The sequence below is a fragment of the Gracilinanus agilis genome, chromosome 4 (genome assembly GCF_016433145.1).
Source record: "Gracilinanus agilis isolate LMUSP501 chromosome 4, AgileGrace, whole genome shotgun sequence".
NCBI classification, from domain to species: domain Eukaryota; kingdom Metazoa; phylum Chordata; class Mammalia; order Didelphimorphia; family Didelphidae; genus Gracilinanus; species Gracilinanus agilis.
Genome location: NC_058133.1, coordinates 202,079,908 through 202,106,785, shown reverse-complemented (window position 1 = coordinate 202,106,785; position 26,878 = coordinate 202,079,908). Strand labels below are relative to the sequence as shown.

Below are 26,878 nucleotides of genomic sequence, written 5' to 3'. Positions count from 1 at the left end.
AAATGTAACCTCTTGCATGTGGCCTTTCCTGATGTCACTGTCTCCCATCAGCTAGTTGAAAGTGTTCTCTCACTCCTCAAATTTTTCTAAGTTACATTATCTGAATCCTTTCCTTGTACTTAAACTTGTACACATCATATTTTCTCTCCCCTTAATCCCACCCTCCCCTACTAAAATGTAAGCTACTTGAGGGCAGAGGTTGTCATGTTTTATCTTTGAATGCCTAATGTAATGTTTTTTATGTAAGTAGTAAGTGCTTAATGTCTGCTGAATGAACAAATATATATATATATATTTTTAAGCAGTGTTATATCACATGAAAGGTCTTACATATGTTAATATAAAATTTGGGAATTGGGCCAGAGATTTTAGTAGTTTATTAATCAGAAAGGAAAAGATGAGGGATGATAAGAGAGGAAGTAGAGGGAGGCTGCTCTAAAGTGAGGATTAGTTATAAACTCCATTTAGCTGACTAAGGCCTATACATTCTTACCTCAGTAACTGAATAGTGTATCTGATCTATCTCCATTCCAAAAGTCAGAGAGAACAGGCCTCTCCTTCCCCATTCACCTTTTTAAATCCAACTAGCTCCTCCCTCTGTAGGGATGCTGTCCAGGGACACTGGGCCATTAGGTACACTGTAGTGGGGTGGAGCTAATTTTCCTCATATACATAACAACAAATATTATTAAGGACCCATTATGTGAAGGGTACTATTAGGTGCTAGGAGAATCTGTTGCCAACCTTGTACTAGAAGTAAGACTTGCCTTTTTTGGGTCATGAATTTCTTTGAAGTCTCTTAAGATAGTGGAATACTTCTCAGTCTAAGGTTTTTAATTCATAAGATACATAGAATTACAGAGAAAACCAATTAAGTTGTGATATCAATCAAACCCTAGGTTTAAAATTCTTGCTCTTAAAGAATTTGCAATCTAGTAGTAAGAATGAGACATAAACATAAGTAATACAAATTAAAATATGTCAGGTGTCAATGACAGGTTAGAAGATCATGACAAATTCATTGGAGGGGAAGGAAAAAAGGAAAGCCTCATGGTGAAGGTTGTGCCTATACCAGACCCTAAATCAAAGGGAAAGAATGGTTTCAATAAGCAGAGCTGTAGGAGAAATCTGTTCTAGGAATGGACATACAATAAAGATTCAGAGATGGGAGAGGGTAGAATGAGATTGGGAAACAGTGGTCAGACTGTCTAGAATATAGAGTATATGAGGGGAAATGCTGTGAAATTAGACTACAAATTCAGATTGACTGCCATTTTGTGCTTTATTTGGTAGGTAGTGTAGCACTCTTGAAAGTATTTTGAATAAGAGGGTGATGCAACCAGACCTGTACATTTAGGAAAATTATCTTGGCAGTAATCTCAAAGGATAAATTGGAATGTTAAAGTTAGAGACAGGCAAGAGTTAATCATGATGATTTAAACAAGTAAGATAAAACCTGAACTAGGATGGTGATAATGGAAGTGAAAAGAGGAGGACAAATGTGACTATTGCAAAGGTAGAATTAATAGTCTTGGAAACCACTTGGATGGGGGGTGATGAGGGAAAAGGAAGAGTGAAAAATAACTCAAAGGTTTCAAGCTGAGGTGATTGGAAGAATGGCAATACCATTAGTAAAAACTGGGAAGAGGGGCAGAGTTAAGAATTAAATTGATGTTTAAGCTTACTGAAATTGAGGTATCAGTTGGACATTCAAATGGAAATGTCTAAGAGGCATACGGATTGGATTTCAGGGGACAATTCTGTCTTGGAGGCTTAAAAAACAAAAGAAGCATTGGGAGTCCTCTGAAGCTAGGCAGGTGATTAATTGAAACCTGAGAATTGGTGTAATATCCTCAGTGTAATTATGCATCTTTTAGGAAATCAGTGTAGTAATTTAGTAACCTTTTTTATTGCAAATGCTATAAAAACAAAACTAAAATTATAATCCCAGAACAATTTTGGTTTTAAAAAAGATTTACTATAATAATTTTTGGATTTCTGGAGCTATGTTATGAAAACTTAATTAACAAAATTAAATAAATAATAACTGAGATAGTATCAAAATCACTTTAGAGTTCTGAAATACAACTTGAATGGGAAATTGGTTTTTTAAAAAAATTTCTTTAATTAATTTAGAATATTTTTCCATGTTTACATGATTCATGTTCTTTCCTTCCCCTTCTCCCTCCCCACTCCTGGAGCCAATGAGCAATTCCACTGGGTTTTACAGGTATCATTGTTCAAAACCTATTTCCATATTATTAATATTTGCAATAGAGTGATCATTTAAGTTAAAATCCCCAATCATATACTGATTGAACTATGTGATCAATCATGTTTTTCTTCTGTGCTTTCTACTCTCATAGTTCTTTCTCTGGACGTGGATAATGTTCTTTCTCATAAGTCCCTCAGAATTGTCCTGGGTCATTGCATTGCTGCTGGTAGAAAAAGTCCATTATGTTCTGTTATGCCATAATGTATCAGTCTCTGTGTACAATAATCTGATTCTGCTCCTTTCGCTCTGCATCAATTCCTGGAGGTCTTTCTAGTTCACATTGTTATTGTCAAACTAAAGCTCTTATTGATAAGCTAAAGCTGTTGTAACTAAATGAGCTAATGTTGGTACTAAGTATTGATAGGCTGGAAGAAGTTTGACATAACCATTATTTATTTTCTTCTATGGGAAGAGGTAAGGAGAAGAATAAAAGAATAGAAACTAGGAGTTAGGAATAGAATAGGAAATCTCTTAACCTTATTCTAAAATCTCTAAATAAAACCCCCAAAACTGGCTGCTTTCTTTGCATCTCCTTCTTGTCTACAGAGTAGACATTTTTAAACTATCCTTACTAAACTAAGATTAAAGTCTATCTTACTACTCCTGTGCTAAACAAAGAACCTTAAATTTATAATAAACTTCTTAAAGTAATTATGAAAAAACCAAAAACTTCCTTAAGCCAACTGTCAGAATAACTGTTGGAATTTCTTGGCAGAGAGCCTCAGACACAGACCTGCTCCCAAGTGAGAGGGAGTGGACAGAGCCCTCTCTGGCAGCTTTTTCTCACTTAAGGAGAAAAGCTCTCAGTCTAACACACTCTTCCTTGGCTTCGTATGTGTCTCTCAACTCTGCAAATAACTGTCTCAAATAACCAGTAGATCTTCTTGGTTTCTGAGAAATGATCTAGCAACCTGCTCCCAAGGAAGTCAGAAAGACTGGACACAGAACTCACAGAATTCTCTCTTTTTATAATAGGCCTCTTAAAGTGATGGAGTGCAAGAGCTGTCTGCTCTGGCTTCTTAAAGTAACAAAATGAACTTAATAAAACTTCTTTTAACCTACAAATTCTGCTCCTAAGGAGACAGAATGAACATTAAATAAATTCCTCATAACAACATGGAATTCTCCAGTTCATTATTCCTTTCAGCACAGTAGTATTCCATTACTATCAGATAGCACAATTTGTTCAGCCATTCCCCAAGTGATGGACACTCCCTCATTTTCCAGCTTTTTGCCACTACAAAGAGCGTGGCTATGAATATTTTTGTACACGTATTTTTCCCTATTATTTCTTTGGGGTACAAACTCATGAGTGGTATGGGTGGATCAAAGGGCATTCTTTTAAAGCCCTTTGGGCATAGTTCCAAATTGCCTTCCAGAAAGGTTGGATCAATTTGCAACTCTACCAGCAATGTATTGGTGTCCTAATTTTGCCATATCCCCTCCAAGATTTATGACTTTCCATTGCTGTCATATTGGCCAATCTGCTAGGTGTGAGGTGGTACCTCAGCATTGTTTTTATTTGCATTTCTCTAATCAGGAGGGATTTAGAACACTTTTTCATATGCTTATTGATAGTTTTGATTTCTTTTTCTGAAAACTGCCTATTTATGTTCCTTGCCCATTTATCAATTGGGGAATAGCTTGATTTTTTTTGTACAATTGATTTAGCTCCTTATAAATTTGTGAAATTAGACATTTGTCAGAGGTTTTTGTTATAAAGATTTTTTCCCAATTTATTCCTTCCCTTCTAATTTTGGTTGCATTGGTTTTGTTTATATAAAACCTTTTTAATTTAATGTAATCAAAATTATTCATTTTACATTGTGTAATATTCTCTGTCTCTTGCTTGGTCTGACAGGTATACTCTTCTATGTTCACCTAATTTACTTATAATTTCTTCTTTATATTTAAGTCCTTTACCCATTCTGAATTTATCTTGGTATAGGGTGTGAGATGTTGATCTAAACCAGTGGTTCCCAAACTTTTTTGGCCTACTGCCCCCTTTCCAGAAAAAATATTACTTAGCGCCCCCTGTCACATACTATTACCGCCCCCTTATAGTTATTCACTGCCCCCAAATGCACCTGTGGCCATCACCACGCCCCCTAGATCGCTGCAGCCCCACCAGGGGGCAGTGGCGCTCACTTTGGGAATCACTGATCTAAACCTAATCTCTCCATATTGTTTTCCAATTCTCCCAGATGTTTTATCAAATAGTGGGTTCTTGTCCCAAATGCTGGGATCTTTGGGTATATTGTACACTAGCTTGCTGAGGTCGTTTACCCCAAGTCTATTCCACTGATCCTCCCTTCTGTCTCTTATCAAGTACCATATTGTTTTGATGATCACAGCTTTCTAGTACAGTTTAACATCTGATACTGGTAGGCCCCCATTCTTCACATTTTTTAAAATTAGTTCCCTTAATATTCTTGATCTTTTGTTCTTCCAAATGAACTTTGCTATAATTTTTCTAATTAAATAAAAAAGTTTCTGGGTAGTTTGATAGGTATGGCACTCAGTAAATTAATTTTGGTAGGATTGTCATTTTTATAATATTAGCTTGTCCTACCCATGAGCAATTAATGTTTTTTCCAATTATTCAGATCTAGTTTTAATTGTATGGAAAATGTTTTGTATTTGTGTTATTGGGAAGGTTTCTAACTTATCCCCATTGCAGATGATACTTGCTGATGGTTTTAAATACATACTGTTTATTATTTTTAGGAAAGGCCTATCTATCCCTATATTTTCTAGTGTTTTTCATAGGAATGAGTGTTATATTTTGTCAAAGGCTTTTTCTGCATGTATTAAGATAATAACATGTAATTTCTGTTGCTTTGGTTGTTGATAATGGTCAGTTATATGGATAGTTTTCCTAATATTAAACCATGCTTAAATTCCTGGTATAAATCCCACCAGATTGTAGTGAATACTCCTTTTGATAACTTGCTGAAGTCTTTTTGCTAGTATTTTATTTAAGAGTTTTGCATCTATGTTCATTAAGAAGATTGGCCTGTAGTTTTCTTTCTCTGTTTTTGATCTGCCTGGCTTTGGAATCAGTAACATATTTGTGTCACAAAATGAATTTGGTAAAACTTCTTCTTTGCTTATTTTGTCAAATAGTTTGTATAGTATTGGGATTAGTTGTTCTTTAAACATTTGATAGAATTCACTTATGAATCCATCTGGCCGTGGGGATTTTTTCTTAGGGAGTTCCTTGATGGCTTGTTCAATTTCTTTTTCTGAGATGAGATTGTTTAAGTATTCTATTTCCACTTTTGTTAATATAGGCAATTTATATTTTTGTAAATATTCATCCATTTCACCTAGATTGTCATATTTATTGCCATATAATTGGGCAAAATAGTTCTTAATAATTACTTTAATTTCCTCTTCATTAGAGGTGAAATCACTGTTTTCATCTTTGATACTGTTTATTTGATTTTCTTCTTTCTTTTTTTTTATTAGATTAAGCAGTACTTTATCTATTTTATTTGTTTTTTCAAAGTGCCAGCTCCTAGTCTCATTTATTAGTTCAATAGTTCTTTTACTTTCAGTTTTATTAATTTCTCCTTTTATTTTTAGGATTATTTCCAATTTAGTTTTTATTTGGGGATTTTTAATTTGTTCTCTTTCTAGTTTTTTAAGTTGCATGCCTAATTCATTGACCTCTTCCCTCCCTGTTTTGTTAATATATGCACTCAGGGATATAAAATTTCCCCTGAGTATGGCTTTGGCTGTATCCCATAGATTTTGATATGATGTCCCTCATTGTCATTCTCTTCAATTAAATTATTAAATGTTTCTATGATTTGTTCTTTAACCAACCAATTTTTAAAAATCATTTATTAATATTAATTTTTAACATGGTTACATGATTCATGCTCCTACTTTCCCCTTCACCCCCCGCTGTTCCCCCACCCATAGCTGTCGCACATTTCCACAGGTTTTAACATGTGTCCTTGTTGAAGACCTATTTCCAAATTGTTGAAATTTGCATTGGTGTGGTAGTTTCGAGTCCTCATCCCCAATCATGTCCTCCTCAGCCCATGCGTTCAAGCATTTGTTTTTCTTATATGTTTCCTCTCCTGAAGTTCTTCCTCTGAATGTGGGTAGCGTTCTTTACCATAAATCCCTCAGAGCTGTCCTGTGTCATTGTTTTCTGCTGGTACAGAAGTCCATTGTATTTGAATTTTGCCATAGTATATCAGTCTCTGTGTACAATGTTCTTCTGGCTCTGCTCCTATCACTCTGCATCAGTTCCTGGAGGTCTTTCCAGTTCACACGGAATTCCTCCAGTTTATTATTCCTTTGAGCGCAATAGTATTCCATCACCCGCATATACCACAATTTGTTCAGCCATTCCCCAATTGAAGGACAAACCCTCCTTCACTGACATTTTTGTATCCTCCCCTAGACCCACCCCTTCTTCTTACACTATTCTCTTTTAAACCAGTGGTTTGCTTTGAGCCAGTATCCCTTATCCCCTCCCTTGATTGACTTCCCTTTCTTCCCCCTCCCTTGTTATTCCCCTCTTTTTGTTTTTAAAGGCCTATTGAATTCCCTCCCCCTTCTTCTCCCCTCCTTTTTTTGACCTCCCCACTCCCCTGCTCCCTTTGGTTTATCCCTTCTGACTTTATCAGTAGGGTTAGATAGAGTTTTTTATCGCAATGGGTAATAAAGCTACTCTTCCCTCTCCGGGTTAATTACACTGAGAGTAAGGTTTGATTATTACCTCTTAAAGCTCTCTTCCTCTCCTTCTTATAATAGTATTTATCCCCTCCCCTTCCCATGCCCTCTTTGTGTGGAATAGAATATCCTATTTTTATTATTTACTCAGATTTCTCTTGGTGTCCCCTACTATTCTCCCCCCTCTTTTCCACCCCCCCATGTCATCTTAGACCACTTAGTATCCTGTCCTCTCCCTATGAATTATTCTTCTGGTTGCTATAATAGTGAATATTATAATAGTGAATAGAGTTCACTACAGAGAATTACACATAGCATTTCTCCACATAGGAATAGAGATAATTAGATCTTATTTAAGCCCTTAAAGAGTCAAATTTAAAAAATTATGAGTTTTCTTTCTTTTCCCTCTGTTTCTTATTTACCTTTTCATGTTTCTCTTGGTTTTTGTGGTTGGGTATCAAACTTTCCATTTAGTCCTGGTCTCTTTTGTGCAAAAACTTGGAAAACTTCAATTTTGTTGAATGCCCGTACTTTCCCCTGGAAATATATAGTTAGTTTGGATGGGTAGGTGATCCATGGTTGAAGACCCAGCTCTCTTGCCTTTCTGAATATCGCATTCCAAGCCTTGAGGTCTTTTAGTGTGGAGGCTGCCAGATCCTGTGTGATCCTGATTGGTGCTCCTTGATATTGGAATTGTCTCTTTCTGGCTTCTTGTAAGATTTTTTTTTTACTTGAAAGCTCTTGAGTTTGGCTATTATATTCCTGGGTGTTGACTTTTCTGGGTCCAGTGTAGAGGGTGATCTATGGATCCTTTCAATGTCTATATTGCCCTCTTGTAGAACTTCAGGGCAATTTTGCTGAATAATTTCTTTAAGTATGGAGTCCAAGTTTCTATTAATTTCTGCTTTTTCTGGAAGACCAATGATTCTCAAATTGTCTCTTCTAGGCCAGTTTTCTTGGTCTGTCACTTTCTCATTGAGATATTTCATGTTTCCTTCTATTTTATCAGTCTTTTGACTTTGTTTTATTTGTTCTTGTTGTCTTGAGAGATCATTGGCTTCTAATTGCTCAATTCTAGCCTTTAGGGATTGGTTTTCCTTTTCAATCTGGTCATTTCTGGTCTTCAGTTGACTTGCCTCACTTTCCAATTGCAAAATTCTGCCTTTTTAACTGTTATTTTCTTGCCAGATCTCTTCCATCTTCCTCAGCATCTCATTTTTGAACTCTTCAATAGCTTGTGACCAGTTTTCATTGTTTTGGGAAGGTTGGATACTTGTTTGTCCTCCTCTGTTGTCTGGATTTTCTCTGTGTAAAAGTTGTCGAGGATTCCAGAGTTTTTTTTGATAATCTTTTTCTTCTGGGGTTCTCGGCTTGCCATTGTTAGTCCCGCCCCTTTTCAGCTTTGTCTTCACACTCAGGGTCTGCCTGCTCTTTCTAAGCTCCCGAGGGCTCCGGTTTCCTTGTCCTCGGGGTCAAGCTTCCTGGGCGTCCCAGGTCTGCCCCTCTGCCCAAGGCTCCTTCAGCATTCTCAGGGGCTGCTTCCACAGCCGAGCTCCCGTCTGCACTGGGTCCCCACTCGAGGTCCAAACCTGTGCTCGAGATCTTTGTCCGTGTTTAGGGCACTTCCTTCACCCACGCAGACGCTCGGGAAAGTCTGTGCGCTCGAGATCTTTGTCCACGCTCAGGGCAATGTCTTCACCCATACAGATGCTCGGGAAAGTCCATGCTCTCGAGATCTTTGTCCGCGCCTAGGGCAATGTCTTCACCCATGCAGACACTCAGGAAAGTCCGTGCGCTTGAGATCTTTGTCTGCGCCTAGGGCAATGTCCCCACCCTCGCAGACGCTCGGGAAAGTCTGTGCGCGTTCTTTTTAGCCACTTGGGGTTCTACGTCCTGCAGCTCTCAGGTACAATCCCTGGAGCTGCCAATGACTCACTGGTTACCCCAATCCCTCTTTCACTCTTGTGCATTGGCCTTGGCGCTGTGCGTGGTGTGGGGGGTGGTGGAGGGGCTTCTTCCTCTCGTGTTTTAGTGAGAGCTGTTTCACACCTTCACAGCGTGGAAATGCCCTGGTTCCGCGTACCTTCAATGCTGCGCCCCGTTGTGGGGTTCCTTCATTCGTCTGGATTCGTTTTTATGTCCCCTTTAGGAGTCCTGTATGCTTCGGTTAGGAGAGATTGAGCAGCTGCTCCTTACTCTGCTGCCATCTTCAACCAACCAATTTTGTATAATCATATTATTTACTTTCCAATTGATTTTTGATTTGCCTCTACATGAACCCTTACTAATTATTATTTTTATTGCATTATGATCTGAAAAGGTTGCATTTATCATTTCTGCTCTTTTGCATTTGTTTGCCATGTTTTTATGCCCTAGTACATGGTCAGTCTTTGTGAATGTGCCATGTGCTGCTGAAAAAAAGCTATATTCCTTTTTATCCCTATTTATTTTTCTCCAGATATCTATTAGCTCTAATTTTTCTAACATTTAATTTGCTTCCTTTACTTCTTTCTTATTTATTTTTTGGTTTGATGTATCTAGTTCTGATAAGGGTAGGTTGAGGTCCCCCACTAGTATGGATTTACTATTTCCTACTTAAGCTCCTTTAGTTTCTCCTTTAGAAATCTGAATGCTGTACCATTTGGTGCATATATGTTGGGAAATTGTTTTTAATACAGCTTTATGTGTACTATTATTATTTTGTCTTTACCCTCAAGTGTAATGAACATGATTTTTTTTTTATGGGGGAGGAGAGAATAACTCTACAGTACCTCATATGGTGTGTTAAGCATATAGAACATTCTCAGTAAATATTTTTAAGTGACGGATAGAGTTTTAAATGCAGTTCAAAATCCTTAGTGAAGGAATTTCCTTTTAGCACAATGGCTTTAAAGCATTTTTGGTCAGTGGACCAATTTTTTTGGTCAAAAGATGTTGCCAACATCTGTTTCATCATTTCTTCTTGCCTCTGGGAACAAAAAAGAAGCCTGTCATGTAACAGTATTCTTTGACTCATGCTATTTTGCACTATAAGAGTGAAGGTAGAGACTATTGTTTGGACTGAGATCTCCCTGCTAGAGGTGAGTTAAGGAATGCAGGGAAACCTATGCATTGGGTGTGTGATCACTAATAGTTAAGAAAGGAATCTACTTGTAAAGCTTAATATTTTTTCCATTTCCCCTTCATTATCATTGATAATTCTGCAATTAAGGTGATTTAGATTTTTATTGTGAGGTGCATATGTAAGATTTTTAGTTAATTTGTTTAAACCTTAGGTGTCACTGTACTAAAATGCCTTTCTTTTTTTCTAGTTTCCTTATATTCATTTGACAAGACAAAGCAGTGTATTGGTACAATGACCATCGAGATTGATTTTCTACAGAAAAAGAGCATTGATTCCAATCCTTATGACACTGACAAGATGGCAGCAGAATTTATCCAGCAGTTCAACAATCAAGCTTTCTCAGTGGGACAACAGGTGCTTGTTTATTTCCCTTTATACCTGTCACATAATTGGTAGCCTAATTCTTGATCCTAATCTAATTATATTAGATAATTCATTTACTCATTAGCACTAATTAAACATAGGTTTTAGGAAGTAAGACTAGAAGAAAGATTAGAAGATAGGTTTTTAGGGATGTTAGGACCTGCTTTCTCCCCTTACTCTATAATGGACATTCTTTCACCTTTCCTCAAATGTAGAAACACTTTTCTGTTTTATATAGCATATGCCCATTTTAGTTACTTCTTTATCTTGATATATTTCATGTTTTGTACTATGTCTAGGATATCTACTCTAGTTTACCTAAGAGACTTCCCTTCAAATATCATTTACTGTTGTCTCTTTTTTGCGAACTTCAGTTGTTATAATTAGCAAATTAAATTTTCTTACCTCTTGACATCATAGGAAGTTAATATTGGCATGCTGGTAAAATTTGGTATTTACATGATGTTTCATATATTATTGGTTATCTGAATAAATATAGAAACACAAATTTATACATATATATTTATGTATATGTATAGGCCTCTATGAATATATATATATAAACATATATGTATCATGATATATATCAAGTTTATATTCACACATATATGTGTGTATATACTATTTTGGCATTTCTGATAGGTACCTCAGAGTTGTTCTAATTTACCTTTCTTTAATCAATAGTGAGAGTATTTTTTATATGACTATAGCTAGCTTTGATGACTTCTTCTAAAAACTGCCTGTTTATATCCACTATTTGTAAATTAGGGAATAGCTCTTATTTTTAAAATGTGACTCAATTTTATACTTGAGATATATCTGAAAAATAAGGCTTATCAGAGAAACCTGCATTAATTTTTTACATTTTCATTTTCTATGAAGTAGAAATTATTTAGCAAAATCTAGTTTCCCTGATTATCCCTTTTACTTAGATCTATTATACAAGTTGTTTTGAAATTCAGACATAGAATAGCTTAGAAAACAAAAGTCAGTGTAAAAATGACTGAATAAAAGAGTACAGGTTTTATTCATCTGGTTCTGATTTTATCACTTTCGTAAGATTTTCGCATCAACAATATCAGAAATCTTTTCCTTCAACTGGGTCAATTGTTCTGGATTTAAAGAAATATTTTTTAAACTAGGTTTCATTACACCTTCATCCAGTATTCTCTAATATCAATTAGATCTTTTCCTTAAAATCCTAAATACCATCATAGTTCATTTTGCCTGTCTGGAGCATGTGATCATCTCTGTTGCTATTTCTGAACTTTACTTCTTTGGTGATTTTTCCAGAGAAGCACTTTTTCCTCTTTGCCTTTTTGTGAATTTTACTATCAGTTATACCCAGATGAGTGTTTGTGTATTACTCTTCCTATAGCCACACATTTTGCCATTTGCTTGGAAGTTGATACCTGAATCATAATCTTGAACATAGACAATGATAATTGTTGGTTCATGTAAATCTGTGGAAAGGAGATCTCTCCTAGGAAAATAGCATAGGAGTATATCTTCCCCTTTATCCTCAGTCCTAGCATTTATCCTCTTGGAGTTTTGAGGAGTCTGGGATTAAAGGTATAAATATGTATGGATTTTCTTCAGTGTTCAGACACCACTCTTTTGCTTAGAATATTTTTCCTGCTATTTGTAAGAAGCATAGAAAAGAGATAAAGCTAGTGGCCAATTGTCAAGTTGTCTCTATGACAAAATTTGCTTTTTGTTGTAGAGGCTGCTATGGAAAAAGCTGTTGTTACACTTTTACTTTTCTCCGTTTCCTCTTTCCTGTAAAGCTTGTGTTTAGCTTCAATGAGAAACTTTTTGGCTTATTAGTGAAGGATATTGAAGCGATGGATCCCAGCATCCTGAAGGGGGAACCTGCTACAGGGAAAAGACAGAAGGTATGGATCATATTTAATATTGTGAACTTTATGTAAAATATTTGTAATGTTGATGCTAAAAATTAACTTTTTCTTAGTTTTGTCTTACATGATTATTCTTTCCCATGTTAGGCATAGTAGGAGGAATAGTTGATCTTTGTAGCTAAAACTAAATCACTAGTTTTTAATCATTTACTTTATGTACCTAAAAAAATTTTTAGTTTTATCTGATATTTTGTGTTAAGGACAGCTATCTAGCAACCAATTGCACAATGTTAGTCTATAATTATTTTGTCCATTTTCCTGCAGATTGAAGTTGGTTTGGTTGTTGGAAATAGTCAAGTTGCATTTGAAAAAGCAGATAACTCTTCTCTCAATCTTATTGGTAAGAATTATGATGCTTTGAAAGTAGTATTTTGAATGACACTTCTTAAAGTATCACTAAGTATGAATCTAATGTAATAACTTAAATGGATAAACAAGTATACTCTTTTAGTAAGAAAACCATTCTGTGGAAATGATCTCATGTTATTTTGAAGGACCAGAACATGGAGGAATTGCCAAATGTAAAAGTTAGAACTGAGGCTTTTTAAAGTATTGTTGAAGGAACATGCATATATTTCTTAAAGATTCATGTAAACCATTTATATTTATATGTGTTAAGATATATTACAAATGTATATGTATATATTAACAGCCCTAGTTTGAAATTCTTAGTTAAATGTATTTGTAATTAGAAAAGTATATGACTAATAGCAGATGGATCTGTGAAGTAAAGGTTTTATAGAAGAATCTTGGGGAAATCTTTCAACCAGTGAATCTTACCATAGCTAGAAATAGTAACCCAGCAATATAGAAGTTACTATTCCTTGTAACTCACTTTGGCATAATGAGAGACCATCTGATTTAAAAGTATTAATCCTATCTTGCACTTTCAAGTTATAATTTTTGTTTTATTGCATAAGTAGTGTTGGAAAGCAGAGTGTTCTTATTACTTCTCAACATACATTTACACTTTTCTCAAATTATATAAAAGTTTTATAGCCCTTTGGTCTATTATATATTCGAATTATAAAATTTATATGAAAAGTCATTGAAAAAACTTATGCTCAGTTTTAGACCAAGTTATTGCTTATTTTGATAAGGAATATTTGTTTTATCAGGAAATAATTCCATTAAGTAGCTATTTCATTAGATTTATTCCATTCTTAAATAAAATTTTTAGTTAGTCATAGAGCCAAAAATACTCCTATTTAACGCACATTCAATTTTATAATGGGAAATGATTTACAGAAATTTGCTTTAAAACTACCATTTCAAAACCTGCAATTCAATGTTTGCTATGTTCATGACATACAGTTTGACACAATGGAAAGAATATGGGATTTGTAATCAGGAGGCCTGAGATCACATTCTGGCTCCAGTGCTAACTGGCTCTGGGATCCTGGGCAATAAACAAAAGACTATGAGGGGAGAGACCTACAGATGGGATAGTGGTAGATCCACTTAGGGATCTCCCTGAATACCCAGCTGAGATCTCTGGGTATTCTAACCTCTGGTTATTGAGAGTGAAACTGAATCACTTTCTCTCACTGGGCCAGTTGTGCAAATGCCTTGGAAATAATTGATATAAAAAAACAATATCTCTTTTAAGAAGGGATACAAATTGAGGATCAGAACAAGGAATCCCTAACTCTAAGGGATCTAGCTAACTTCACAAAATCATTTATGTCCCTCGCAAGAGGGAACCTTCTTGTCTTCCAGCTAACTTATCAGCTACCTGTTTCTATCTATGTGTTCCCCCAAATCTGACTAAGCTACCTATCTATGACCCTCAGTAGTTGGTTAGATTTATTTCCCAAAAGCTGTCTCTGAAAACCGTTATGAACTCCTATGGCTAAGTTCACCCCAAGGGTTCTGACCTCAGAGGTAAAACCTCAAAACCGATCTGACAGGATTTTTTAGATAAAACCTTCTGGAAAGGACAGCAGGTATGGTCAGATCCTTTTCTAGATCTTTCCCAGTTAAATAGAGTACCTCCAAAGATGAATTAAGAGGCATACTCCTCCACAGTCAGGTTGAAGTAGATGAACTCTGAAAAGCCCACCTCTCCTCTACCATTCCTGGACAGGAAAATCCTAACCTCCTATAGGAAGTCAGGTCACTCTCTAGCCATTGTTACTTCCAAACTGTTTCTCCTCTGCCTTCTGCCTGCTAACATCCTTTCCCTTGAGTTCCTAGTATGTACCTTAAAGATAGCCTTCCACTTCTCTTAAATCTTATCTCTATCCTATTCCCATTACAGCAAATACTTCATCCTTGAACTAAAATGCTATCAATTCAGAAAAACTGAACTGGGTTCCTAGAGTAAAATATGAAACTAGAAACCCAAACACATTTATTTGGAGGAAATAAATGATTTGAATGAAGGTCAGATATTTAAAACAAATTATTAGTTTTCATGATGTTAAGGATTCAATGAATTCTCTTGAGTTGTTTCTGACACATCAGAAAAATACAACTAATAATACCAACAATGGTAATTCCAGATGCAATATCTAGTAATGAAATGGATTATAAAATACCACTAATGTCTCAAAAGAATTTGAAAAAAAAGAGATACTTGAAGAACATGGGCATACTTAGACTGTAATGTTGAAAAGACTCTTTTGAGTTTTATGTCATGAATCCAACTAATTGATGAATTATACCAAAACAGATCAATTCCAAAAAACCTCACATTTGTTTTAAATATCATGAATGAATATGTTCTCCACAATATTTGCAGAAAGAATAAAAATATCTCTGAATCTGACACAGCAGTATGAGCAATAGCCATTATTATAGTTAGAAACATTACAGGAAAGTTGGAGTAATAGAAGAATTACTACCCCTATGTCTATGTCTATGTCTCAAATACAGAAGAAATTTGAGAGAACTTTTGAAGATCTTTGGAAAGATAGTCACAAATTACATCAGTATCTAGCTGCTACTGCAGTAGAAGACTTGGATGCTATATTGTCCAACTAAAGGCATCAAAAAAGAATCATATAGGGGGCAGCTGGGTAGATCAGTGGAGTGAGAGTCAGGCCTAGAGACAGGAGGTCCTAGGTTCAAACCCGGCCTCAGCCACTTCCCAGCTGTGTGACCCTGGGCAAGTTACTTGACCCCCATTGCCCACCCTTACCAATCTTCCACCTATGAGACAATATACCGAAGTACAAGGGTTTAAAAAAAAAAGAATCATATAGAAAGGAATTCATAAAACAAAAGATATATCCCAAATTCTAGATTCGCTAATTAGCCATTGAAAAAACCCAAAGCTAAGGCAATCAAAGGACAGTGAAGAACTAAATAAATAATTCAACATCAATAAAAAACTCTACTACAGATGTAGGAGAAGCAAAGAAATCAGAAGAGAGAAAGAAAACCCACAAAGAAGGAGGAGGATATAGAACATTTCTAGTTCTCTATATGGTCACAAGAAATCCAACACAATGAAAAAACATAGTGGACTAAACGAAAAATAGCTTTATATGATAAACCGAACATAGTCTCTGGCCTATAGTAAGCACTAATATTTGTTGACTGACTGGACAACAGAACAGTTACATTAAAAGGTATAATTGAAACACTCATTTTTCTGCAAAATTGGAAAGCTTTTGGGGTTAGATAAGATCTGTGATGCTGGCCTTTAAATGCTTCATATTAACTCTTGTAAAGCATTTTACCAGTTTCAGATGGAAGTCCGATCCTACTTTTTTCCCCTGGATCTTTTATTAATATTTTATTTTTTCCCCTTAATTTTATGTAAAAACAAATTTTAGCCTTTGTTGTTTTTTTTTTTATTTTTTATTTGGAGCCAAATTCTTACTTTTCCTCCTCTTTCCCTAAAATGGCAGGCAATCTGCTAGAAATTTTACATGGTTAGTAAAATTTTTTAATATTATTCATTTTGTGGAAGAGAACTCGATCAAAAAATTAAGAAAGAGGGGGCAGCTGGGTAGCTCAGTGGATTGAGAGCCAGGCCTAGAGACGGGAGGTCCTAGGTTCAAATCCGGTCTCAGACACTTCCCAGCTGTGTGACCCTGGGCAAGTCACTTGACCCCCCGTTGCCTATCCTTGCCACTCTTCCACCTATAGGTCAATACACAGAAGTTAAGGGTTTAAAATTAAAAAAAAATGAAGAAAGAAAATGAAGTATAATATGTTTCAGTCTGTATTCAGACTCCATTAATTCTTTCTCTGGAGGTGGATGACATTTTTCATCATTAGTCCTTGGGGCTTGTCTTGGGTTGCTGTGTTGCTAGGAATAAGTGAGCAGAATCAGGAGAACACAGTAACAGCAATATTGTATGATCATCTTACCTTTCTTAACAGAAGGCAGCATTGTATCAAAAAGAGGGGAATTGCCCCTCTAGCTATAGATCAATTGTGTATTTTTGGTACTTCAAGCAAAGCTTTCAAAACTTTTACAAGAAACAATATGTGGACTGAAGAACAAAAATTGTATTCCAAAAGGTTCCAGGGTTATGAAGTACCACTTATTGATATTGAACAAAACTGCCCAACCCATTAATCATTATCACGAAGTCTTTAACTTAGTTGTGTGCTCATCCATATTTGTGTACTGCAAATAAATTAAAAAGAACTAAGTATAGTGTTATCACTATATTTGATGTCTACAAGGAAAACTGTTTTCTGAAACATTACCACTACTACCACCACAGTAATTTCAAGAGCAATTGTTAGAAAATGTAGCATTTTTAGGGACACAGTTTAAGCTTATTATGGTTACTTAAAATTCATTTTCCTGTCTCCTAAACTGAATTGAAGACTAGTTCCAAATTGAAAACCCCATCCAAAGTATCTTATTAATCATTGGATGTACATAAATGATAACAAGCTATATTACTCCACCAGAAAAAATTCAAACCCTAAAACATAAAAACTCATCTCAGAGAATCTTTTCCCAATGATATTGAAATGTTATGACTATATGTAAAGTTCTTGATATGTGTCAAGAAAAGATAAATTGACAGCTTCTAGTTTGAATCTGGAAGTCAAATTGAACCAATGAATGAAGACAATACTTAAAAAATATTTTAGTCTACTGGTAAAGGCCCTTTGGAGAAAGCTGTGGATGACTTTATTGAAATGCTAAACTGAAAGCTAAATGAGGAGAGTGTGTTTAAAGGAATTTAAACCTTTCATCCTGTTCTTTCACAATCTTTTTATCTACTCTCTCTGAGTCCTGGATCCCCACTTTTCTCTACTAATGATCCTGCATTGCTGTCTGTCCTCTTCATCACTGGTTATGCCTTTATCACCATCATCACCAACCACATAAGTGGTCCTAGAAGGACTGTTGGAATACTTGGTCACCACTGCCATTTCAAGATTCTGCCTTATCAATGCTTAGCAACTTCTGTTCTTTTGAAGGTCACTCAAATAAAATTTGCCACCTAATTAAGATCTTTTTGGCTGTTGTATACAGCTCCTTAGCTCATTCTCAGTTTCTTCCCAAGGAGATTACCTGCTGGCTTGCTGGCTTCTTCCCCTTCCCAACTCCTGCCCTTTTACTAGGGATTTAAACATCTGTACCACTGTTCCTGCAAACTCTCCAAACCTCCTTCCTTGATCTCTCAGACTTAAAATCCCATGAATTGCCAATTCACTCTACTTCAGTTATATGTTAGGTTAGTCCTATGCCAGCTTTCATCATTACTTAATCTAGAACCATGATATGTATTGGTCTGACCATAACCTGCTATCATTCTCTTCCAGGGCTTCATTCCTCCTGAAACTGGGCTTTGCCTTGAAACTTTCAATCCCTCCAACCCTTGGGGCTTTTTCAGGTTATCACATCTGCTCTGACTTCATTTTTCTCTCTATCTCATTGTCCCTCTACTTAGCCAGTTGGTTATACACTGCCATTCTTAAATCCCTCACCCCATTGTCTCATCTCTTATCTAACCTCATCCCTGGATTGCTCTGACCCTCTCATTTTTCTGTTCAATCATGCTTTTGAACAGAGCAGGAGGAAGTAAAGTAACTTTACTGGATGGAATATTACATATTCATATTATCTGACTCCAACTGGTCTCTGATTGTATCTAGGCAATCCTTTTATTCCTCTCTAATCTTCTCAAGCATCTCCTAATTTTCCCTTTTCCTCTTCAGCTGAGGAACATTTTACTGAGATAGTTGAGGCTATCTGATGTGAGTTCCCACTTCTCTCCTTTTCATCTCAGGACTCCTTGATCTTATTTTCCACTCTTTACAATTTCCCCTCAGTTTCTGTCAATGAAAGTGGTTCATTTCCTCAGCAAGACCAATTCTTTCTGCCTGAACCCTTGGTCCCATTTTCTCCCTTAGGTTGCAACCTCAGTCATCTCTTCCTTTAATCTTTAACTTCTCTCTATAATTCCTTCTTTTCTTCATGCATGCCTAAGTCTTCCCTTTCCTTGAAAAACTTTCACCAGATTCTATCATTTCCTCAAGCTGTCCTGTATCTCTACTCTCTTAGCCAACCTTGAAGAAAACTGCTTACATTTGTCTCCATTTCCTGTCCTTTTACTAACCTCTCAATCCTTTGCAGTCTGGTTTCCAGCTTCATCATTCATCTGAAACTGTTCTTTAAAATTTAACAAAAAATGACCACACCTTATATCTTTTCTCACTTCTTCTCTGGGTTTTCATATACTCTCTCCTGATTCTTTTTACTTTATATTACCATTCCTCAGTCAGATGGGGTCAGAGGCCTTCAGTGGATGATATGAACTCAGTCGACAGTATGTGGATAAAAATGTAGAAAATGCAAGGGTTTCTGATGGCATTTCAGAACCAGATGTTCATCGCCAGAAATTACAAAGGATTATCATTAGAGAGTAAATCATGCTAGGAAAATGCTAGAAACTGACCAACACATCAAGTAGTTTGAAAACATCTAGCATCTCCTCAGTACCTTGCATAGCAAGAACTGGTGGCTAGAATTAAACATCGGAATCTTCTTGTCTTTTGTGGACTGACAAATGGCAAATCCTAATTCTGCAGTTACTGACCTGAAACTATCTCGAAGAAATCAGAAGCTGCCTGGGAACCAGACCATTATGACAGACCAACCTATTGACCACAATCTAGACATCCATAAAAACTTCAGAACAGTTTTTCTTGTAGATATACCAGATATAGCTAGGCGAAATACTGTTAATGTCTGTCTACATGGAATAACAAACTTCTAAAATATAGAAACCTAGAAGAGGATCATGTTCAAATACAATGAGGTAGAATTTAGTTGACTATTGAAGTTGTAGCAAGGATACTTTCAGTGAACCTCCAGAATTTGAGCTTACATCCTAATTCTTTATTCAGCTGCAGAATGTAGTTATTTTATACAGCTGTCCATAGAATTTTAAATAGAAAAGACTTAATAGAAGGATAGCAACTTAGCCTAGGATTATTTCTATTTGACCAACATTGAAAAAGATAAGAACAAGTTATTAATAATATACACTATTAATAAAACTTTCTCCTATGATTTGTTTATTTTTATTTAAAATTTTTTTAAACTCCTTACCTTCTGTCTTGGAGTCAATACTGTATATTGGCTCCAAGGCAGAAGAGTGGTAAGGGCTAGGCAATGGGGGTTAAGTGACTTGCCCAGGGCCACACAGCTAGGAAGTGTCTGAGGTCAATAATTTGAACCTAGGACCTCCCGTCTCTAGGCCTGACTCACATTCCTGAGCCACCCAGCTGCCCCCCCTCCTATGATTTAAATACATATGCTAAGAAATGAAAATTTGTATTCTCACAGTTGAAAATTATATGAAATCTAATTTTTAAAAAACTTACCTTCTGTCTTAGAATTGATAATAAATATCAGTTCTAAGACAGAAGAATGATAAGGGCTAGGCAATTGAGGTTAAGTGACTTGCCCAGATTTACATAGCTAGGAGGTTGTCTGAAGCAAGATTTGAACCCAGGTTCTCCCTACTCTAGACATGGCACTCTATCCACTGTGCTACCTAGCTAACCCTAATTTGCTTTTCTTAGAAGTATTATGAAATCTGTGAAATATGAAACATCTAAGAATACATGAAATCATCATTCTCGGTCTAGAATGGGCTCTTAATAAATTGCCTTTGTTCCTCTATATCCTTGCCTCCAGGAAGATTTCACCTAAATTATTCCCAAAGAGATGTGTATTTATCTTGCTCTTAACAGTATTTAACTGTGAAGAAGTTTTTTCAAGCATATGTTTAAATCTGGAAGCGAATTTCTTTTTGTTCAGCAGTTTTCTCTCTTATTTTGGTGACTTTAACAGCTTTAACACCAGAATACAAAAAGTATAATTGCTTTTTTGGTTTTCCCTATAAATAAAGCATATGACTCATTCTGGATGAAGCAAAGAGATTTCAGAAGTTTTTAATAACTAAAGCAGATTAATGAAAATTACATTAGTACTACTTTATCTTTGTTTTTAAAGAACTATGTCATAGGCTGATGTGGAAAAAAATAGCTTGCTTGTTATGTAACCTGTCACAGAAGTCATCGTTGTTATATATTTATGTAACATTCACTAGGCCCATGTTAAAATAGCAATAGATTTTATATCTATAAGCCCAAAGTAGCAAATGAAAAAGGCAAATTCTTGGTGTCAGAGAGTTGCCCTTATTAAGATTGGCTTGACGACTAGACTTAATAGTGATGAAAGCATTTTGGGAAAAAATCCCTAACCATAGGCTTCTTTTAAGGCAATTTTGTCTCCAATATTTAGAGCTTCTTAAGAGGAGCAATAGCACACACTAGGATTTTATGTACAGGATGATGGTCTCTGAGAAAAGGAACGCTTTAAGAGAGAAGCCTGCCATTGGCCACCTGGCATTCTTATTTTAAGTGTTCTCAACCAGAGATAATTTTTTTTGGAAATGAGATATTTTCATCAGCTAAGGCACAGTTTCTTATTTTGTCATGATGTCTAAATAAGGTTAAACAGTATTTCCTTGCCATTGAATTTCTGAAGTGATGTGAATTGATTCACATATTATTTAACAGGTCTTCCTCTATACTGCTATATGAATTCTATGAAATACAGTTTCTAATTTTCCAAGTGATTTTATGCATAGTGCAATTTATAGGCTTTTTAAAATGGAAAAGTAATGATTTATTGATTTTTTTTTGGATATTACAGATTTGGCCACAAGGGGCCAGCCAAGTGTAAGAAAATAGCCAAGGTGAATCAAGAAAATTTTGCACAGTGAAATTGTAATCAGGAAATTATTTAATTCCCCTCCCCCCAATTTGTTGTTTTCCTTCCCACGTTTTATAAGAGCAATAATGTCATTTCCCAAATTTATTGTCAGGTGTCTTGTGACTTCCATTTTTTTATCTTATATTTTTCAAATGTGACACTGTAGCTGTCTTGTTTTAGGTTTCTTTCTAACACAGGTTGAATAAGTTTTATCTACTTTGTGTAAAATATTTTAAGATGAAATTAGGTCTATAAATTTTTAGATGGATTGCTATCTGTGGAAACCCATAGTTTCTATCCTAATTTAGACCTTACTTATCTCCTCTGGATTTTTGAAATACTTTCCTAATTGGGCTCAGCTTACCCCAATCCCTCTACTCCAACTGTTCAATTGATATTCTTAAAACAGAGATTATGACCTATACTCAAAAATTTTCAATGGTTCCTCCTTGCCTCTAAGAAACTATCTGAACTTTTGAACCTGACATTTCTATCTATCTTTTTTCATATTCCTCTCCTTTGTGCATTTTTCTATTCTAGTCAGACTAGCTTACAACCTTTTCCCCATATATGCTCTTCCAGTTCCTGCCTCATTTTGCAAAAAAGTGCTCCCCTATACTTGAAATGTACTTCTTCCTTACCTCTTTAGGAGTAAAAATGAATTAAATACTCCAGATAATTTTAAAGTAAAGGATTTAATAACAAAAATGAGAGGGAAAGGGATTCCTCCAGTTAAATGAGCAGAGCACAGAGCCAGAGACCCATACCTGCCACATTTTAACCAAAGTAAAGTTCAAGCTCCCAAAAAAGAGCCCCGCAGGGTGGGTCTTAGCCAAATTTATCTCCCTAGCCTCTGTACATCAAATGAGGATGTACTTAAAAGGATGCTGGGAAAATGTAGCTCAGGTGTGGCAAATTTTCCACCTGCACATCTCTATGTCATAGACCTCCTAGATATCTCCAAAACACAACTTCCATTTACCAAGGCCTTTCTTATTTATTCAAGTTGTTTGGTAGTGCCTCCTCTCTCTTGAAATTACTTTTTATTTGTTTGTATGTTCTTTATACTTATTTATATACACACTATACATATTGTATCCCCTGATAGTATTCTTAAAGATGGAGGCTGTTTCCTTTATATACCCAGTACCTAACAGCACCTTACATATTCTATACAGGTTATATTGAATTGGTTAGACTAATTTCCCATGTGTAAATATAACAACTAAAGAGTACATAGCACATATTTTCACATACTCTTTATATCAAGTGAATTGAATCTAGGTAAATGTGGTTTCCCTTTATTATGCTCCTTTTGGAAGCTTTGAGAAGCTTGTTAATGTAGTTAGGGTTTTAGGTGTCCAAAGTTAATTTTTTATTCTCTAAAATGTAAATTTTACTCTGCCTTAAGTTTAGCCCCACATCACAGCTAGACATTTGTGAATGTTCTCTTAACTACATAGGCAACAAGGCATGAAAACCAATTCCCCACTATTAAGGAAAACCACTGAATATTTTAATGATATAGGCCATCTTCTAAATGGAATGGCAGTAATGTCTGAATTTGAATTGCTTCTTATTTATTGAGATTTATTTATTTAATTTATTTATTGAGGATGTATTGTCTGCCTATTTATATTTGTTAATGATATAAAAATTCTTTGAATATCTTCTTCTGACTGTTGAATATTTGATTATATTTTATTCATATAGGTAAAGCTAAAACCAAGGAAAATCGACAATCTATCATCAATCCTGACTGGAACTTTGAAAAGATGGGAATAGGAGGCTTGGACAGGGAGTTTTCAGATATATTTCGTCGAGCTTTTGCTTCCCGAGTATTTCCTCCAGAAATTGTTGAGCAGATGGGTAAGTGTGTAAAAGAAAAACTTAGTGAAAAACATTTACTTTAGCTTAAAATCTATAAAGAGAATGATTGTTCTTTTGGGAAATGTCTTGGAATTATTTTTTTTGAACCCAAGGCATGAACATCTTCATTTTCTCTTTTTATTTCCTTGTATTTCATCGTTAGACTAGAGATACTTAGGATTCCTGGGAAATCCTAAATGTAATATAACTTTTAAAAAACTAACATGTTTATCTTTATTAGTACATAATGAATAAAAAATAATTTTAGTGGTTTTCCAGATTTTACTGGAATACCTATGGTTAGTATCTATTTAGAAATTTCTTGAGATTTTTAATGATCTGATTGTGGACTGATATACCCTACTAAATTGTAATTCTGTTTTAAATTGAGTCTTTACTAAATCTAAAGGTAGTTGCTTTCCTTTTCACTGTTGTTTCTAACAATACTACCTCTTCATACCTGTTAAGTAAACCTTAGCATACATCTGAGTTTGATAGATTCATTCTAATAGGGTAGATGGAAGACTACATTTTGACCTCTCTGAATTGTGTATAAAGAAATTTTCTATTAATCATTTGCCTTTTAAAATTCAACTCCTTTAAGGTTTAATTTTACTGTATGAAATATCTTCAAGGACAGCTGGGTAGCTCAGTGGATTGAGAGCCAGGCCTAGAGATGGGAGGTCCTAGGTTCAAATGTGGCCTCAGACACTTCCCGGCTTTGTGACCCTGGGCAAGTCACTTGACCCCCATTGCCTACCCTTACCACTCTTCTGCCTTGGAGCCAATACATAGTATTGACTCCAAGATGGAAGGTAAGAGTTTAAAATAAATATCTTCATTTGTGGATAATTCTATTGTGACAATTTTTAGTTTAGATCCAAGCATCATCTGGTTTTAAGTCAGTAATAATAATAGTTGAAGAGTAAATCCCATTGGCTGTTTAAAATATAATGCTCATAAAACTGATGGCATATTCATGCTATTTCTACTTTTATTTTCCTCCTTTTTTCCACTTTTTGATTTGCTGTTGGGAGATTAAAATTTTTTTTCCACAGTGGGCTCAGTGACTGGTTTTTAACCCTAAATGTTTAGGTCTTTCAAATCTTTTGTTGTTAGCTTCCCTGGCTTGTGCTAGATTCACTGTTTAATGTATTACTTGCGCACGTGCGCTCACACACACAAACACACACACACACACACACACACACACACACACACCTGTTCCTTGGATAAAGGTCAAATTTGGAATGGATTAAAGAAAAATGACAGAGACCCTCATCACCTGAACTTTATGCACCATTTTTTCTTCTCACATACTTTTATTTTTTTTTCCCTGAGAGAGATACAAAAGCTACAAAAAGAACTTTGCTTTTGGGGAAGTACCAAAACAATCCTCATTGCCTAGTTTCTTGATTATATATTTTTTGGAGAAAAAAATCTCTTAATTAATATACTTTATTGATTTAGAGGGACATTGTTTATTGTTTACACATATAATAACAGAGATGAAAGGAATAACCCCAAATCTCCTCTTCTGTAAAATGAGAGGGTTGGACTGAATAGCCTGTGAAGTCCCTTCCAACTTTTAGGTTGATGGTCTTACATGAAAGGCCTCTTAGTTATTTTTATGAGATTATTTAACTGGTTTTTAGAGTTGGATCTTGATAATGTAATTATGGGAGAATGAGAGCCCAGCAGAAGTGATAGATAAAATACAGTGGCAGAATCAAGTGGAGAGGGGATCCAGGTTTGGTTTTTTAAACTGCTTAAGCAGTTGCCTCAATTCATTCAATACTCATAAGAATGATTGACTTTGGATTAAATAAAATACATTGTTTGAATATTATATATTTGTCATAGTTGAGTTGATATGGAATATTTAATTATTTAGGGACCATTTCCTATTATGTATATACCTAGGCCTCTAAGTGGTTGCTGGATAGAGCACTGCACTTGGGGTCAGGAAGACCTAATTTTTAATTTTTCCTAAAATAGTTAATGACTGTGTGACTCTGGGCAAATTACTTAACCTCTATCATCCCCTTTTCTTCTGTGAATTGGAAATAATAATAGCACCTTACTCAACAGGACTTTTGTGAGGATTAACAAAATGCTTTGCAAATCTTAAAAGCTAAATAAATGTTAGCTGTCATTATCATCATTCATTTATTTAAGCCCTGGAATTCTGTTTCTTACTGCTCATTAGGGCAACCACTGGAGAATAAGAAAAGAAAGGTAACAAAGGTGAAAATATTCAAACTGTTATTTTTCAGCAGCAGTAATAAAACAACTTTGAATGATATATTTTTTAAAAGGTTAGCTTTTTTCTTTTAAACTTTGTCTTCTTAAGACTTCATATTCAACAGAGTGTTCTTTTATTCATGATGGACTGTTACTGGAAGTCTGTGAAAATGAATTAAATATTCAGTTACTACCTTGAACTTGTGGCCTTATGTGTGTGTTATTCTTTTATTGTTTTTACCATTGTTAGGCAAAAAAAATGATTTCTGCCTTTTAAATTTTCAGTTGTACTAACCTCTTTGGTCTTAGTGTGAGTCTTAGCCATCAAGAAGAATATACCATCTATAGGATTTTAAAAAACCACCCAGTATAGGCTACCATATTGGCCTGTGAGCTGGATCTTAAACATAATCTTCTCTTTAAAAAGAAAGTATATTCTGAATATCTGGATATGTTTTCCTGCTTTTTAAGGACATAGTAGTAATTATCCTCTACTTTCCATTCTTGGCTTTTTTTTTTCACTTTGAGTCCAACAGTTTGGGGAAACTTGTTGAGAGACTTGTTTTCTAGTATTCAAAGTGTTTATCTTTTTGCAATAGGTTTCAGAAAGCATCAATTGTTATACTTTGTGCAGTTTTGCATCATGCCAGACATATACACCTGTTGCTTTTCTGATCAGGTAGCTAAAATAACAGCTAAGTTTTTCTTATTCTTGAAAAGTTAATTGGACAGATCAGAATAGCTCATGGACCAAAATAGAAAAATGATTAGTCAGATCTCTTCAGAGGAAAGACAGTGATGGGAGAGCAAAAGTTAATGTTATGTATAGCCCTTTTCAAGGAAATATTTTCAATTTTTCTTAGAACCATTTCACTTATTTTTTTTTCTTTGTAGTTAAGGTTTAGTTAATTAGTAGAAAGAAATTATCCCAAGTGAGGTTTTCTGAATAAATTCTGCTTACAATTTAGTTTTCCATTCCATGAGGCAGTCTCTTTGGATTAGTGCCATCATTATTTTTCAATGATCCTACTTTAACATTATATCATTCTTTACTTTTGCATATTGCTTTACAATTTTAAGATTCTTTGTAATATCTTGATGGTGCTATTGTTCTTATTTTTCTTTAATGTTAAAATGTGTTTGAGAAGCAAAATGGTACTAATGAGCAGCAGGACAGCTAAAAT

At 35.2% G+C, this 26,878-nt stretch overlaps 1 protein-coding gene across 1 annotated transcript in view; it reads left to right on the top strand.

Moving 5' to 3' along the window:
* The window catches only part of NSF (N-ethylmaleimide sensitive factor, vesicle fusing ATPase), a 188,112-nt gene that overhangs the window by 18,577 nt on the left and 142,657 nt on the right, over positions 1 to 26,878 (top strand). The window contains exons 4-7 of the mRNA XM_044675961.1: positions 10,279 to 10,445; positions 12,242 to 12,349; positions 12,638 to 12,713; positions 23,295 to 23,450. Coding sequence (XP_044531896.1) covers positions 10,279 to 10,445; positions 12,242 to 12,349; positions 12,638 to 12,713; positions 23,295 to 23,450 — 507 coding nt within the window. The remainder of the gene's footprint in view (positions 1 to 10,278; positions 10,446 to 12,241; positions 12,350 to 12,637; positions 12,714 to 23,294; positions 23,451 to 26,878) is intronic.